Source organism: Lethenteron reissneri, chromosome 51, assembly GCF_015708825.2.
Source record: "Lethenteron reissneri isolate LAM-NWPU_2019-01 chromosome 51, ASM1570882v1, whole genome shotgun sequence".
Taxonomy (NCBI): Eukaryota; Metazoa; Chordata; class Hyperoartia; order Petromyzontiformes; family Petromyzontidae; genus Lethenteron; species Lethenteron reissneri.
The window spans coordinates 5,513,859-5,529,314 of record NC_083829.1 but is presented as its reverse complement, the minus strand read 5'-3'; the positions used below and the strand labels follow the sequence as shown (position 1 = coordinate 5,529,314).

General features: G+C 49.8%; 2 protein-coding genes across 2 annotated transcripts in view; one reads left to right on the top strand and one right to left on the bottom strand.

Annotated features, from left to right (window-relative positions):
• LOC133355542 (FERM domain-containing protein 4A-like) overlaps positions 1 to 14,637 on the top strand; it is a 110,557-nt gene extending 95,920 nt beyond the window's left edge. The window contains exons 10-13 of the mRNA XM_061572882.1: positions 1,548 to 1,571; positions 10,202 to 10,335; positions 10,707 to 10,936; positions 14,571 to 14,637. Coding sequence (XP_061428866.1) covers positions 1,548 to 1,571; positions 10,202 to 10,335; positions 10,707 to 10,936; positions 14,571 to 14,637 — 455 coding nt within the window. The remainder of the gene's footprint in view (positions 1 to 1,547; positions 1,572 to 10,201; positions 10,336 to 10,706; positions 10,937 to 14,570) is intronic.
• ATP5F1C (ATP synthase F1 subunit gamma) overlaps positions 1 to 15,456 on the bottom strand; it is a 375,672-nt gene that overhangs the window by 64,304 nt on the left and 295,912 nt on the right. The window lies entirely within an intron of this gene.

Genomic DNA, 15,456 nt, shown 5'->3' with positions numbered 1-15,456 from the left:
TTGCTTTGTGCCTGACAGGTTATTTGATGATGATGCTGCTGCTGTGTTGGCAGCGGTGCACAAACACAATGAACGACAACAAAAACTCAACACGTTTGTCAATACATATTAGCGCGGTTGGCTGCGTATAGTGCGAAAGAAGCTCAACATACATACAATAATACATACAATAACAGCACCGTGGCCTTAAAATAAAAATATAACAGGTGCCTTTTTGAGTACTGTCCCTCCCGTGCTATGAAGTAGGACCATTGCCTGAAACGTTGCCCATCTATTACAAATATTTTTCTTTTCAAGCCACAGTGTTATAGACAAATATGTTGAATTCTGATTTAAAGCTTTCGTGACTGCAGGGATTCATCTTCTTGGTTCTTTCGGTAAAGTCACGTAGAATGGAAGTAATAAAATAATAATAATAAAACATAATAAAATAATTCTCACGACGTTTCGGCCACAACGCAAGCAGCCGTCCTCAGGTGAAGAACAGGTCTGTCGAGACGACTCTGTCTCGACAGATTTTATTATGTTTTATTTTTATTAATTTATTATTTCCATTCTACGTGACTTTACCGAAAGAACCAAGAAGATGTTGAATTCTCTTTTATTTGTGTCTGGTTTTTTTTTTCTATTCGGAGATAGCTTCAGTGGAAATAAAATGAACTTGTCAATTGTCAGCAGTGTATTTGTTTTACAGAATTAATCAGTAACATGGCGGCTGCTCGCTGCCCATCTGATGCTGCCCATTGCTGAGCACGTGCATTCTTTACAAAAAAAAACGAAGAGAAGCATAAACCAAAATCCTCACCACATTCATTTTGAACATTGCTTTGCAACCGAAATAGAATGCAGCAAGTAGGCGAATGCTTTGGAGAATCGCCCGGCCCTGCTTGTCTTGACTCAATGCTGCTGAATGTATGCACTCCCAGAATGCAGTGCGGCCGACAGGTCACGTAAGAGCTACTTTTGTTTTTGTTGTTATGTGGAGAGACCGATACAAAAAGGAGACGTGGTATCCGTTTATTTCAGTGCTCGAAAGAAGATCCACTACCTTTCTGCCATAAGAGATTAGCAATAACAAAAATTATGAATTATGTGTTTTTTAAATAAAAAACATGTTGGATCATTTTCTCTGGCCTAACGAAACTATTCAACTGTTTATCCAACTATTTTTTATTTGACCAGGTAAGGCCCAAAGAAGTGACCTGGCCACGAATGATAGTTCAACGAAGTGGCTGATGTGAAAATGTATAACAGCCATATACTCTAAATCCCCCCCCCCCCCCCTCCAACTACACACTGCTCACAAAAGTGCCCCTGCCGTGTTCATCAGCATGGGTTTCCCTCCCGTTGCGAATGAATGCCCAGTGATTAATCCCCGCCTTTGTTATTTTAATTCACGAGTGAACAATGGTGCGTCGAGATTTTCTCATGTTTTTTTTTTATTGAACTGTAACAGCGCGGAGGCTTTGATGATGTGAAGCGACGGTGCCTCTTTGCTTTGCCTGGTTCTGAACCGTCCCTCTTTTCCTTTGCTGCCTGACCCAAAGATGTCGCAGAGAAACTGCCTAAAGGTCAGTACGCCTTCCCTTCACGTGCCATTCCTAGCGGGCTGTCTTTTTTTTACTTCACGTCGAGCGTGCTGTGTGCTAATTCGCTCTGCGTGGTCGGTCGCGGTTGGGTGCACGACCCCCAGGCATCCCCCCCCCCCTTCCCCCCGAGATGCTACAAGGCGGCCGGATCGGTCGGCCCGTGTAAAATATCCACGAGCGACTCTCTGGAAACCAGACGTGGCATTCTACGGCACGATTCGTCTCCGTGCGTGAATCCCATTCGTCGCATCTTGGGCGCGGTGCTGTCCACGCCACCCCCTCGTGTGCCGTGCCAGCCATCGTGGGGTGCTCGCCAACAGCACTTGCCCTGACAGTCTGTTAAGCCTGTACAGGGGATCTTTGCCTATATATATATGCAGTACGATTGTGGCTTTGACTAGATCACCTGCAATGCACCCCCATCTCGGAAGCTAAGCAGGTTTTGAGCCTGGATAGCTCTCGGATGGGCGACGGGTTGCTACAGGCAACTGCGATGCCATGCAGTGGGGGTATTGCAGCAAAATCCATATCTGCGTTGCACTCCCCCGTCTTCATCAATCCGCATCGACCGGCATGGTGAAAAATGGTCTAATTAACCCCCGTGACCCCAAGGGGGCCGTACACGTACGTAGCCAACGAATGAGCGCGGTTGGCTACGTACGGTGCAAAAGAAGTTCAACATGCATACATAATACACACACACTTACCGCACACACAATCTCCTGCGGGCTGCGTGCGTCGTAAAGGCCACTGCAGGTAGAGCAGTGGGCACAGCGGTTGAACGCTCTGTGCCGTGAACCCCGCGTGACCCGAGTTCACATCCCGAACCGGTCACGGAGGGTCTTCCAATTCAGCAATCCCCTCGCATTGACCAACAGGGTGAAGTATGGTCAAACAACACTGCCCCACCCCCCCCTGCAAGACCAATGCGGTGTTGCGAGGAGGCCCTCGTTGAGCAGTGGATCAGCGGCAAGGCTGTACAATAGTCGATGATTGGGATCTTAACGTGGCAGAAAAGAAACTCGCAAGGCACGGGCTTTCGAATGCTTTGCAGGAGTGTGCATTTTCTACACGCGCTACTGCCCGCGTGTGTGTGTGTGTACGGTTCACGCTCGCCAACCTCCCCCCCCCCCACCCTTTGTCGATTTCAGCGGTAGGCTGCCGAATTTTTTTTTCCCTTTGACGTTCGCCGTTTGACTGCGAACCGATGATTTTTTTCTTCTACCAAGGCAACAAAATGGAAAGAGACCGACGCTCCTTACGCGCTATGATGCGGCGCGATCACGCTTAGCGAAAATTGCTACGCTGTTATATTTTTAAATAAATAGTTTAAATCCAATTTCCAGCCTACCGCTGCAGAGTTGGCAAGTGCGATCTATATACGAGCCTAAATCAGAGGAACCCACAGGGTGGGTCTGCAGCTTAACATACTGTCCCTGTAATTGCGTGCAGAAGACTTCTTCTCTCGGGCGCTCTGCCATGCCAGCGGCAGGTGATGGAGTGTAAGTAATCTGCTGGGTTAAAGGATTAAGGTCAGGGGGGGCCCTCTCGTGGTATGACCAGGCCCCCCCTTAGTGAGAGTAAGCACGGATCGGTAGTTGTTCTTACTTCAGATGTAACTGCGCATACAAGGGGGTGGGTGGCCAGCACCACGCTCGGCCGCCTTTGTCTCCCTCGCAGCGATGTTTCCACACCACACCAGGTACTTAGTCGACCTAGGGGAGGACCAGGACCGGTTCAGATAATCGTCACTGCTGTCGGTGGCCGTGAGCGGGAATCAAACCCGGCTCGCCGGGTTCGCAACGCGGCACGACCAACCGCTACGCCACTGCTCCCCACGGCACATGTACACACACACACGCACACAAAGATAAATATCCCCCGTATAGCCTTAACAGACTGTAGGGGCAAGTGCTGTTAGCGAGCACCTATGAAGGCCAAAACGGTATACGAGGGGGTGGGTGGCCAGCACCACGCCCGACCGCCTTTGTCTCCCCAGTGGCGATGTTTACACACCGCACCGGGTACTCATGTTGAGGCTGAGTCGACCTAGGGGAGGCCCAGGACCGGTTTAGATAATCGTCACTGGTGTTGGCCCTGAGCGGGAATCGAACCCGGGTCGCCGGGTTCATAGCGCAGCGTAGCGCTAACCGCTACACGACTCGCGTGCACGCTCACACAACACCCGTACTCGGTTTAACGTCTTGAGCTCAACTCCTACCGCTGCCTTCCTCTGCGCCGCTCTCCCGCCCCCCCCCCCCCCCCCCCCCTTGCCACGCGCACCTCGATGATTCTAGCGGCTTTATTGATCGTCGCTCTCCCTCCGTGTGGATGGGGGGTGCCAGTCCGTTAAAAAATTTGGAAGCCCTGAGCGCGTTGCTTGGGATGTCGAAAGGAAACTCGCGTTGGGGACGGGGGGGCGGAGGCGATCTTAACCACTTTCTCAACCGACGACGTGCACCTCGTCGGTTTTTCTTCCGATTGTGTTCCGGCGGCGTGCATGTCCGTCATCCAAACGAAACCGGGAGGAAAACTCAAATGAAACATCTTCATCGGTACCGAAGAGGTGGGGAGGGAGACTTGTTCTCAATGCGGTCTCCGAGACCGTGATAAGAGCGCCATTTGCACATCAGAGGATCCCGGCAGAGGTCGCAACCGGGTACCCGATACCCGTACTCTACCCGATACCCGGCTACCCGTACCCGGCCGGGTACGGGTAGCCGTTTGCGACCCTGGTGCGGCCGGGTACGGGTACGGGTAGGCCGTGAGTCACTGATGAGTAACTGTTTGTCACTCATTTTGGGTAGGGTACGGGTAGGGAACGGCTACCCGTACCCGGCCGGGTATGGGTACCCATTTGCGACCCTGGTGCGGCCGGGTACGGGTAAGGAAACAAAACCCGTTTGCGAGCTCTGGATCCCGGTAACGACGATGAAGACAACTTCTGTAGCACCCTAACACGGCGTGACATTACGAGGGCACTGAAAGATAGTGCTGTCACCGTATTCGAGGCCAATACAATTACCCTATTTTAAGTATATTTAGAGTGTGCAAGTACAGTGGGCATATTTGAACATTGTTATTGTATTCTGAGAGCAGCGTACATTAAGGGGCGAGATTCTTTAAGCATTGCTACGATATGTAATCGTCGTTTGAGATATTATTATGCTCGTGATGCCGATATCAATCAAATCGTGGTGTTAACATAGATTTTTTTACATTATTTTATTGCTTCAGTTCATTTTTGTCACTGAAGAATTGGGCCACGTTCACTTTTGCACTAAAATAGAAAATATTAAAGAGAATAAAAGAACAAAACGATGATTATCGACTTGACATCATTATGAATCTCGTAACAGTCCACGGGACCACATGAGGAGTGGGGTGGCGGGGGGGGAATAGTGATTCCAGGCCAGAAGAGAAATTACGACAATGACGTATGCATGTTGAACTTCTTTCGCACCGTACGTAGCCAACCGTGCAAGTCGAGAGGTGCGGGGGTAGGACAACGAAACTAAACACAACAAACAGTTCTAAAGAATGAAGATGCTAAATTAACCATTTTAATAATACCAGTGGGATGCAAGTCAAACAACAACAACCACAAGACAATTTAGATTAAGGCCATCAGTCTAACTCCGTACTACAACAAACAAACATAGATCCCAATGCACCACCATGTATGGCAAGCAGGAGACCAACATAACCTGCACGGTACAGATCTTGGTGGGGATTAAAGGCCAATTTACCCGCTCACTCACCCACTCGCCTACTCACCCACTCACCCACTCACCCACTCACCCACTCACTCACCCACTCACCCACTCACTCAGAACCTGTAGGATACACGGCCGAAACTGTGGGGGTAAAGGCAAATTTAAAAGAGGTGAGTTTTCAAGCTAGGACTTAAATATATCTAACGACTCTCTAACTTTTTTACTTAAAGCTTCCGTGACTGCAGGGATTCATATTCTTGGTTCTTTCGGTAAAGTCACCGAAAGAACCAAGAATATGACTCTCTCATTAGCAAAGCGTTCCAAATCCTGGGAGCTTCGTAGTGGCAAAAGCCCCGATCACCCCAGGAAATGAGCCTTGATCTCGGAATACTGAGAAGGGAGCATAAATCTTTTATCCATGAACAGGTAAGAAATGTCCCCTGTTGTGCAGTTTTGAGTGTCAGTGATATTGATTGGCTGACTTTTAGAATCAGAATATTTATTGAGACTGGAGGAATCCGATGAGCTATGAAGCTCTTTCACAGATGTCTGGTCGGGGCTGGTCAGAACGTTACAACAACAAACGATACAAAAACTCGGAGTGAAAAGTACAGGAAAGGTAAAAACAGATTACACAAAAAAATTACGAAACTAAACAGTTTTATTTTATTTTAACAGGTAAAGCCCACTGAGCTATTACCTTTTTGAGAAGCGAAACTTGGCCACAAATGATAGCTCAACAAAGTGGCTTATCACGTGGACATTCATGGCAGCCAAATAATCCCAACGATCTAAGTTGCGTGTTTCTAAACGTGCGGGGTAAAACCGGAGGACCCGCGAAAAAAAATCCACGAGATCATGGGGATAGAGAGAGAGACACGCAGACTCAAAATATACAGCAGGTGTCTTTGTGAGGCTTGGTCAAGCTTTTGGACGCTGGTGATTACGTACGTGGCCTGTACTCCAGCACGGTGAAGGCAGCGAGGGTTTGGTTGGTGGCTTGCGCGTAAATTTATGAAAAACTCCAACTACCCGTGGGCACTGAGGTCGCCACATCTCCGAGCTTGCCAGGGTATGATGGCAGTACAGCAAGTGGGTTAAATACCACCATCTGTACACACATTGAGCGTTACCTCGCACGCATGGGTTCTCTCTCTCTGCTTTCTTTCCAAGTTTAAAGAATAATTGATGGTGTTGGCCAAACATCTCAATATAGGACCACAGAGCATGGCAATGGTTGGTATCGGTTCCGGCTGCCATTTCCACTTGTCTGTGAATTTTTTCACCTCTACATCGCACTCTCTCTCTCTCTCTGGGAGATTAAACATTGTACACGTTACAAATTCCACATTGTTTATTTGCATTTCGTGTTCCAATGCAAGGTTTGCCTTGGTGTACACTCCAAAGTAAATCTGTGCGTGAACAGCTATGTAGTTTAACACGTAGACTTTCGCCGACCAATATCATCCAGAACAGGTTTCTTGGGTTAGATCGCGTAAATTTATGCGATTTAACCCAAAAAACCTGTGTTACGAACAGCTGTGTACATTACGCATCAATTCCTGCAGCTGTTAATCCGTAAAATGCTAACACGCGCACATTTAGTAATCACAGTAAGCTATAAATATGCTATTGCAAGTCATTAATTCTAGATTTGAAGTTTTCGTGACTGCAAGGGTCCATACTCTTTGGTTTTTTCGGTAAAGTAACGTAGAAAATAAAAATAAATTAAATCACGACGTTTCGGAGGCAACGCAAGCTTCCGTCTTCAGGTGGCACCGTCACGGCAAAATTACCGTATCAAGTGGGGAGAACTCTAAGAGACACGAGACTATATACAGGTTAAGGGGGGGGGGGAAGGAGCCAGGATGGGCCGTGGGGGAGTGTTAAGTTAAGCCTCCTTTTGTTTTGCATAACAGGGTGGTGTAATGGACAACTTTATAGAAAGGCAAAGATCCCATCTATAGCCTTAGACTGTTGGCCCAAGTGCTGTGAGCAAGCACTTATGAAGGCCTACACGGCACACGAGGGAGTGGTTTGCAGCCGTACTCATTTGAGGCCGAGTCGAGACGGGGGAGGCCCAGGACCCGTTCAGATATTCGTCACCGATGTGGCGATGAGCAGGAATAGAACTCGGGTCACCGGGTTTGTAGCGTGGTGCGCTAACCATTGCACCACCGCTCCCCCCAATCGGTACCATGGATACAGAATAACACCATTGGACGCGCAATTTTATATTTTCTCTACTGGACAGTGACTCAATAAAAAATTTTTTTACGCAACAGCACAACAAATGCAATAACGATTAAATCCGCATAATTTTAATGGGTACCATATTTCTCGGGCAAATTGCATATCTCCAAAGATATTACGTCCGTGACATCTTACGACTTATTGCAGGGTGTGATTGCCAGAATTATCTTGACCAAAAGTGTGCCTTGTAAAATTGCAAACGATCTTTGGAGTAAATGACTTTTTAAGGCTTTGTTTTCCCCGTGGACTCCTTTCCCGGCCTTCGTAGTGACAAAAAAGCCTGCCGCATCGGACGGCAAAGACTTGATTGTAATTTCTCATAATTACGTTTCTTCCGCACCACGGCTCAATGTTGCGTTTACATCCTTCGGGGAGTGCTTTGAAATTGGGATCCCCCAAGCCTGGTTAGCACAAAAGCAACAACAACGCTAAAAATGTTGCGCTGTCATTTAATTGCAGGATAATTCATATCCACGTACGGCAATTGCAGTCTGTTTACAGGCATGCATTCAAAAAGCAAGCCGATGATTAAGTATTATCTTCAGCTTTCGGATGTATGACAAAGATTACTGTTAAATCAACAATCCGACATATGTGTAGTGGGTATTTAACTCCAACACACGGGGTAACTGCCCCTTAACAGAATAACAACCTATGGTGGTGACCACCAGGCTAACTACACTAGTTACTACGTGACTGGTGTAGTTAGCCAGGTGGTGACCACGAGGCTAACTACACTAGTTACCACGTGACTTGTGTAGCTAGCCAGATGGTGACCACCAGACTAGCGACACTAACTACAACGTACCGAGCTACTACGGACCAGGACCAACAGCTGGGGTCCAGGTCCACGTGTTGGAGACTCGTTGAACGTAGAACGTAGACGAAGGTTTTTTCAGGATGAAGAACAACGCCGGCCCCCCTGGGGACCCGGCTTATATTCTCTGCGGCGTGGCTGCCTCCGCCCTTGGCCACGACCACCTTCTAGAATCCTCGGGAACAATCTGGATGTTAACCACGTGACCACCCCTATCCCCCACTTGGGCACTTTTGTAGACTTAACTGGTCACGTGTCCACCCAGGTCAACCAGAGTGCCATGGCCTCGAGTAACCCCGTTCCTCCGGCCTGCACTCCCACACCCTGTCCTGTAGGGGCTGGCACTGCACGCAAAGCATGGTGCTATCTAGCGCTATCACTCAGCGCTCACCGGGCCCCTCTAGGGCCGGTACTAGACCCACACCACGTGGTGTCCGCGATGTCGTTACACCGCACGCCGTGCCTCTCTAGGGCCGGCACTGCACGTTGACATCCCGCGATGTCACTACATATGTGTGTGAATGTATAGTTTTGCATATTCTTGTTTTTTTCGGTAAATTCACGTAGATAAAAAACAAATCAAAATAAAAAGCAAAAAAACCCACGACGTTTCGATCGCAAAAAGAAGACTGCTTTGTGTTGCGATCGAAACGTAATGGGTTTTTTAAATTAAATTTTAGTTTTCTATCTATGTGACTTTATCGAAAGAACCAAGAATATGAATTCCTGCAGTCACGAAAGTTTTAAGTCTAAATTTAGGTTTGCAGAGTTTGATCCTGAAAAAGGCTTGTTCGAGTCTCAAGACATAATTTGCCATGAGGATCATGCATCGAGATATTGGGCCAATTGCGATTTCATTTTTTGCATTTTGTTGCACGTGGGAAGAAACCCCACAACCTACAAAGAGGACAACGACAACAACAACAACCAATGTAGCTCACAGACAAATCACAAATATTTCCGGCGTATCACCATCTGTAGGCCACTTCGCAAACCGACCCAGTTCAGCAGTCTTGCAGCACAAGGACAAACACGATTTCTTCACCAACCAATTCTACACCGAAGCCAATGTGCCGGATTAACGGCGCGTAGCGTAGACGAGCAGGATAATATCTTACAGCCGAGTGGTGTCACGGTAAGATTATTATCTGGGTGTGTATGGTAGTCGGTTGTTATTTTACCAAATCCCCCACGTTAGCTGCAGTGAATAATTACGTGTTTAATAAACATCTCCAGGTCTTCAAATCACCCAGAATGCCCCCTTCCCCCTCTCCCCCCCCGATCTCATCAGATCTTGAAAAGCTAAGCAGTGTCAAGCCTGGATAGTGCTTGGATGGGTGACACTGATGTGCAGGGGAGAGGCATTGCCAAAAACACGTTTGCAGTAGGAAGGTGATGTTTGCTGTGTGTGATCCCAAATTGTGAGACATTTCAATCTAGATTTGAAGTTTTCGTGACTGCAGGGATCCATAATCTTTGTTTTTTCGGTAAAGTCATGTAGGTATAAAATAAAACAATTTTACAGTAATGGGATCTTTTGGCCAATGCCAATTGCATTGCATGATTTATTAATTTTTTGCTATGGGAGAAGGAAACGAGAAAACCCGGAGGAAACCCACGTGGCACAGGGGAGAACGATCATCCATGCTCCACGCAGAAAGATAACCCGAGTCGGGAATTGTGCTACAGCCTCTTTTTATGGCTACGAGGCACAAGTGATTCCACTGCGCCAACCTGCCACCCAGTGGCGGGCATGCGAATGAATGCCTGTTCCTCTTCAACGTTTAACATTCCGTGCGTGCGCCGCGTTGCTTTGCATCCGTCAGTGTCCCTGGAGTGGGAGGTGAGCGAGGCGGCGCGGAAGGATCTCCTGGAAGCCCTGAAGCTAAAACACCAGGAGCTGGCTCGTCGCCTGGAGGAGCGCACGAGCGAGCTCAAGCGCCTGTGCTTGCGGGAGGCTGTGAGTCACCCCTTCCTCCCCCCCGCAACATTTCCCTACCTCCCGCCCTCCCTGCAACATTTCCCCCCTCCACTGCCCCCATCTGCTTCCCCCCCCCCCCCACAACAGTGCCCCCCCCCAAATTGCAATGTTCAGCCCATGCCATTCACGGACTGTGGCGTCACAGGACATGCAAGAGATTTGTCGGACACCGAACCCGGTGCGCCCTCTCTGCCTGCGTCCCAGCTTGCCCCACTGGGCACACGGCTAGAAAGCCTCTCGCCTTCCGTTTGGCCTTCGCGCGACTGCTCCCCTACGTTTGTGCGCGGCGTGCCGGGCTCCGGCGACGTAAGAGACACGTGTGGCCGTGTGCGGCGCGCCGACTTCCACAGGAGCTGACGGGCACGCTGCCCGTGGAGTACCCCAAGGGGCCCGGGGAGAAGCTCCCCGCGGTGCGACGGCGCGTGGGCACCACGTTCAGGCTGGACGAGAACAAGGTGTTCCCCAAGGTGGAGGTGAGCTCGCCCAGACGCAGTGGCGGCACGGTGGCGACACGGTGGCGGCACGGTGGCGGCACGGTGGCGGCACGGTGGCGGCACGGTGGCGGCACGGTGGCGGCACGGTGGCGGCACGGTGGCGGCACGGTGGCCCAGGGCAGACTCCTCCTGGACGCTTCGTTGCTAAACCACCCTTCCCCCCCCCCCCTCCCCCAGTCGATGTTAACTACCCCGCCTGATATACAGGAGGTCGTGGGTTCGATCCCGGCGCTGACACCTGCTGCTGTATATTTGGAGTTTGCCTGTCTCAACATCATGGTGGCTAGGAGATGTTAACTACCTCGCCTGGCGTACAGGAGGCCGTGGGTTCAATCCCGACCCTGACGCCTGCTGCTGTATATTTGGAGTTTGCCTGTCTCAACATCATGGTGGCTAGGAGATGTTAACTACCTCGCCTGGCGTACAGGAGGCCGTGGGTTCAATCCCGACCCTGACACCTGCTGCTGTATATTTGGAGTTTGCCTGTCTCAACATCATGGTGGCTAGGAGATGTTAACTACCTCGCCTGTCGTACAGGAGGCCGTGGGTTCAATCCCGACCCTGACACCTGCTGCTGTATATTTGGAGTTTGCCTGTCTCAACATCATGGTGGCTAGGAGATGTTAACTACCTCGCCTGGCATACAGGAGGCCGTGGGTTCAATCCCGACCCTGACACCTGCTGCTGTATATTTGGAGTTTGCCTGTCTCAAGATCATGGTGGCTAGGAGATGTTAATTACCTCGCCTGGCATACAGGAGGCCGTGGGTTCGATCCCGGCCCTGACGCCTGCTGCTGTATATTTGGAGTTTGCCTGTCTCAACATCATGGTGGCTAGGAGATGTTAACTACCTCGCCTGGCGTACAGGAGGTCGTGGGTTAGATCCCGACCCTGACACCTGCTGCTGTATATTTGGAGTTTGCCTGTCTCAACATCATGGTGGCTAGGAGATGTTAATTACCTCGCCTGGCATACAGGAGGCCGTGGGTTCGATCCCGGCCCTAACGCCTGCTGCTGTATATTTGGAGTTTGCCTGTCTCACATCATGGTGGCTAGGAGATGTTAACTACCCTCGCCTGGCGTACAGGAGGCCGTGGGTTCAATCCCGACCCTGACACCTGCTGCTGTATATTTGGAGTTTGCCTGTCTCAACATCATGGTGGCTAGGAGATGTTAATTACCTCGCCTGGCGTACAGGAAGCCGTGGGTTCAATCCCGACCCTGACACCTGCTGCTGTATATTTGGAGTTTGCCTGTCTCAACATCATGGTGGCTAGGAGATGTTAACTACCCTCGCCTGGCATACAGGAGGCCGTGGGTTCAATCCCGACCCTGACACCTGCTGCTGTATATTTGGAGTTTGCCTGTCTCAAGATCATGGTGGCTAGGAGATGTTAATTACCTCGCCTGGCATACAGGAGGCCGTGGGTTCGATCCCGGCCCTGACGCCTGCTGCTGTAATATTTGGAGTTTGCCTGTCTCAACATCATGGTGGCTAGGAGATGTTAACTACCTCGCCTGGCGTACAGGAGGGTCGTGGGTTAGATCCCGACCCTGACACCTGCTGCTGTATATTTGGAGTTTGCCTGTCTCAACATCATGGTGGCTAGGAGATGTTAATTACCTCGCCTGGCATACAGGAGGCCGTGGGTTCGATCCCGGCCCTAACGCCTGCTGCTGTATATTTGGAGTTTGCCTGTCTCACATCATGGTGGCTAGGAGATGTTAACTACCTCGCCTGGCGTACAGGAGGCCGTGGGTTCAATCCCGACCCTGACACCTGCTGCTGTATATTTGGAGTTTGCCTGTCTCAACATCATGGTGGCTAGGAGATGTTAATTACCTCGCCTGGCATACAGGAGGCCGTGGGTTCGATCCCGGCCCTGACGCCTGCTGCTGTATATTTGGAGTTTGCCTGTCTCAACATCATGGTGGCTAGGAGATGTTAACTACCTCACCTGGCATACAGGAGGCCGTGGGTTCGATCCCAGCCCTGACGCCTGCTGCTGTATATTTGGAGTTTGCCTGTCTCAACATCATGGTGGCTAGGAGATGTTAATTACCTCGCCTGGCATACAGGAGGCCGTGGGTTCGATCCCGGCCCTGACGCCTGCTGCTGTATATTTGGAGTTTGCCTGTCTCAACATCATGGTGGCTAGGAGATGTTAACTACCTCGCCTGGCGTACAGGAGGTCGTGGGTTAGATCCCGACCCTGACACCTGCTGCTGTATATTTGGAGTTTGCCTGTCTCAACATCATGGTGGCTAGGAGATGTTAATTACCTCGCCTGGCATACAGGAGGCCGTGGGTTCGATCCGGCCCTAACGCCTGCTGCTGTATATTTGGAGTTTGCCTGTCTCACATCATGGTGGCTAGGAGATGTTAACTACCCTCGCCTGGCGTACAGGAGGCCCGTGGGTTCAATCCCGACCCTGACACCTGCTGCTGTATATTTTGGAGTTTGCCTGTCTCAACAGTCATGGTGGCTAGGAGATGTTAATTACCTCGCCTGGCGTACAGGAAGCCGTGGGGTTCAATCCCGACCCTGACACCTGCTGCTGTATATTTGGAGTTTGCCTGTCTCAACATCATGGTGGCTAGGAGATGTTAATTAACCTCGCCTGGCATACAGGAGGCCGTGGGTTCGATCCCGGCCATGACGCCTGCTGCTGTATATTGGAGTTTGCCTTTCTCAACATCATGGTGGCTAGGAGATGTAACTACCCTCACCTGGCATACAGGAGGCCGTGGGTTCGATCCCAGCCCTGACGCCTGCTGCTGTATATTTGGAGTTTGCCTGTCTCAAGATCATGGTGGCTAGGGAGATGTTAATTACCTCGCCTGGCATACAGGAGGCCGTGGGTTCGATCCCGGCCCTGACGCCTGCTGCTGTATATTTGGAGTTTGCCTGTCTCAACATCATGGTGGCTAGTGAGATGTTAACTACCTCACCTGGCATACAGGAGGCCGTGGGTTCGATCCCAGCCCTGACGCCTGCTGCTGTATATTTGGAGTTTGCCTATCTCAACATCATGGTGGCTAGGAGATGTTAACTACCTTGCCTGGTATGCAGGAGGTCGTGGTTCGATACCAGCCCTGACGCCTGCTGTATATTTGGAGTTTGCTTGTTTCTCTCCCCATGGTCGCGATAATTAATTTGTTAAAACTATACCAATTTTTTTTATGTTACTAGGTAAAGCCCACTGAGCTATATAGCTCTTTTTTAGAGGCAACCTGGCTATCACGAATGATAGCTCAACGAAGTGGCTCATCTTGTGGACATTATTTGCAGCCAAATACTCTTAAACGCATGTCGTTTATAAATGGACGGTCCAATGCTCCAGCAGGACCATTAACCATCAACGCTCAATTAAGTCACCCGTCATAACGAGCCACCGCTCGGCCAGTATGAAAGTGGTTTTCGTGATGGCCTGGAAAGGATGGCCTGCGAACGTCATTGGATACTAAGCGTCGCGTTTATTATAGGGCCACATCTTTAAATGGCATCGCACCACGCCGTGCGTAGCCTTTACAAGACGTCAGATCGGATCAAAATCCACCCTTTGAACAGATGGCCTGGGATAGCCGAGAAACATCCATTCGTCGTGGTCTTCCTCAATCAGATTCCACTCGCCGAATTCAAAGCTCGCCCATGCCAATGTTGCCAATCGGCAATTCTGCTCAGAGGCTAAATATTGACCCCAGCCGTCGTCCCTCAGAGAGAGTGTGGACCCCACCACGGGAAACGCGGAAGAGATGAGCGCGATGCCCCCAATGCTCAATTGAGAGGGGAAACACTTTAATTTTGATGTGAACTCAATACGCCACGGCTGTTTAAACAATAATAACAGTGCAGTGCTGGGATGGCGTTTAGGGGTAATAATACATCGTCCATTGGTACCTGGGCAAATTGGCTTTTGATGGTGTAATGCCAATTGTGCGTAGGGGGGGGGGCGATCTCCCAGTGATACGGAATGAATCTCACAAGCAGCTTGATAAGTATCTTATATAAAACACATTATTACGACAATGTACAGCCATAAAGTGTCAGAAGTATCGATGCCGTTGTGTATTACGTAGAGTAATGCTATTATTAGTGATGCTCATTATTTGAAATAGGAGAGGTGGAAAGCGGAGTAAAAGTTGCAAAATGGGAATTGAAATAGGACTTGCGAATCATGGCCCTAACTACAGTGCCAATTTGGACAATTATACAGACGTTAATTGTAATCCATTTGGTCAAACCCACTTCTGGATTAAGGCTTCCTCCGCAGTCAGGGGAAGTTGGTTGACCATACTTCACCAGATTGGTGGAAAGGGGGGGGGAGGGGAGATGCCCAAGGCCACTGCTATACACCAGGTATGGCACTCACACTTGGGTTGCTTGGTTTAAAAGGGCAGTGTGATAACCACTATGCACCGCTGATTTACCCCCGTGTTGCACACATACATTACCAAATCGCAGTATTAAGGTAGGCGAGTTACAATGGTTGGTGGATTCTATTCCTGCGCATGATCGAAATACATTCAGGAGCTAAGTGGCAACAGAGGGGTCTACTAGCCACGACGAGAGAGCTTCAGGGTAGAGAGTTCGTGTAGTTTTCA